Source organism: Otolemur garnettii, unplaced genomic scaffold (genome assembly GCF_000181295.1).
Source record: "Otolemur garnettii isolate 467f Iridium unplaced genomic scaffold, OtoGar3 scaffold00104, whole genome shotgun sequence".
In the NCBI taxonomy this organism is placed as follows: Eukaryota; Metazoa; Chordata; class Mammalia; order Primates; family Galagidae; genus Otolemur; species Otolemur garnettii.
The window spans coordinates 1,667,337-1,669,592 of NW_003852499.1; the positions used below are offsets into that span (position 1 = coordinate 1,667,337).

Sequence of the window (2,256 nt, forward strand, 5' to 3'; positions counted from 1 at the left end):
CCAGCTACTTGGGAGGCTGAGGCAAGAGAATCTCTCAAGCCCAGGAGTTGGAAGTTGCTATGAGCTATGACTCTACCCAGGTGTGATGGCTTGAGGCTCTGTCTCAAAAAGAAAAAGAAACTACATTCCAAGGCTAGGAGCAGTGGCTCACACCTGTAATTATAGCACTCTGAGGTTCAAAACCAGCCTGAGCAAAAGGGAAACCCACTAAAAATAGAAAAATTAGCTGGGCACTGTGGCAGACACCTGTACTTTCAGCTACTCAGGAGGCTGAGGCAAGAGGATCACTTGGACCCAGGAGTTTGAGACTGCTGTGAGCTAGGGTACAGCCATAGCACTCTAGCCTGGGGCAACAGAGTGAGACTCTGTCTCAAAATAATAATTATAATTACATAGTGTGGGTCTGACTGGACCTCAGAGGGTACAAGCCAGAATCTAGACAGAAGATTATTGGGTCTAACAATCGACCCTTGCTTTGACTTTCTGCTCTGTGACTCAGCACTCCTGTCTATAACTTGAGCTGGGGAAAAAGAAGGAGCCACACTCCTGGAGAGGTTAGGGGACCAGGGGGAGGACCGGGAAAGTCTGAGATATATGTCTTTGTACTCCTCCTCACTCCTGTGTAGAAAGGGTAAGAAGGGGTGCTGCAGCACCTCCCGGTATTGACGGCACCTTTAACCTCTGTTCACACAGGGACAAAAGGCCCTGATGTCTTTCACTGCTGTCTGCGAAGATGATGGCACCTGGCATCGTGCCATGCCCAGGTGCAAGAGTAAGTCAGGGATATGTCTGCCCCTGGGGTCCATCCAATCCTTAACCTTGGGGACCTGCACTGAGAAGAAGAGAGGGGATCTAGACTAAGCTTCTCCCCAAGAGATCCTCCCCCTAGCTTGTCCTGGGATGCCTATGGCCCCTTGAGCTCTCATCTCAGCAGGAATGATGGGACGTGCCCAGAATTCACGTTCACTCCATCCAACTCTCAACAATTGCAAGTATCCTCCCTATTAATCATATTTTTCTAAGATTCTCAGCCTGTTCTGTGGATAGAAAACTCATTCCAGGCTGGGCACGGTGGTTCACACCTGTAATCCTAGCACTCTGGGAGGCCAAGGAGGGTGGATTGCCTGAGCTCATGAGTTCAAGACCAGCCTGAGCCAGAGAGAGACCTCATCCCGAAAAATAACCAGGCGGTGTGGTGGGAACCTGTAGTCCCAGCTACTTGGGAGGCTGAGGCAAGAGAATCACTTAAGCCCAAGAGTTTAAGCTTGCTGTGAGCTGTGACACCATAACACTCTACCAAGGGGGACAAAGTTAGACTCTGTCTTAAAAAAAAAACTCATATTTCTTCCACTGAAGTTCCCACCTAGTCATTCTCACTCTCATATGGCCCTGTGTTCTCTCCAAGTCAAGGACTGTGGGCAGCCCCGAAGTCTGACTAATGGGGATTTCCGTTATACCACCAAAGAGGGGGTGAACACATACCAGGCGCGTATCCAGTATTACTGCCACGAACCATATTACAAGATGCAGACCAGAGATGGCAGCAGTGAGTTGGAACGAGGTAGGGACCAACGCAAATGGCAGTCTTCTCTCTTCCCTCTTCTTGAGACATTCTCTGTGATTTCTCCCAATAGAATCTCTAGGGGATGTATATTAAGGTATCTGTTCAGAGCATTGGCTTCAGGGGCCTAAATTACAGTACCAAGAGTAATCTAGAAGGTTTGAAGGAGGAGGCATCTGACCTGATGCAAAGAAAAGACTTGAATCTCATTAACAGTTGGCTCATTCTCAACACCATCGCCACCACCACCAGCCACCCCGCTGCTACCACCATGACCACCACCACCAGTAACAACACTATCATCAACAGCACCAACACCAGTACAATCACTGCCAACACCGTCACTACCATGACCGACACCAATATCACCATCACCATCAACACCACTATCACTGCTGACACCATCATCATCATCACCATCACCACTACCATCACTCCAACACCTCCATCACCACTCCTGCCGCCGTTACCACCATCACCACCACTGTCACCACTACTGCAACTATGTCAGTGAGGCTAACTCCACTATACTTCCCCGTCAAGCTAGTATGTTGTGATATTTTGCATTTAGTTTTACAAAGTGACTCTCAAACTCATGTATGGGTATCTTTAAAACTTTTTAAAATAGGGTGGCACCTGTGGCTCAGTGAGACTCTGCCTCTAAAATAAATAAATAAATAAAACTAAAAAAAAAA

At 47.9% G+C, this 2,256-nt stretch overlaps 1 protein-coding gene across 1 annotated transcript in view; it reads left to right on the forward strand.

Annotated features, from left to right (window-relative positions):
* The window catches only part of C1R (complement C1r), a 12,666-nt gene that overhangs the window by 5,588 nt on the left and 4,822 nt on the right, over positions 1-2,256 (forward strand). Inside the window, exons 8-9 of the mRNA XM_003796376.3 lie at positions 694-772; positions 1,406-1,561. Coding sequence (XP_003796424.1) covers positions 694-772; positions 1,406-1,561 — 235 coding nt within the window. The remainder of the gene's footprint in view (positions 1-693; positions 773-1,405; positions 1,562-2,256) is intronic.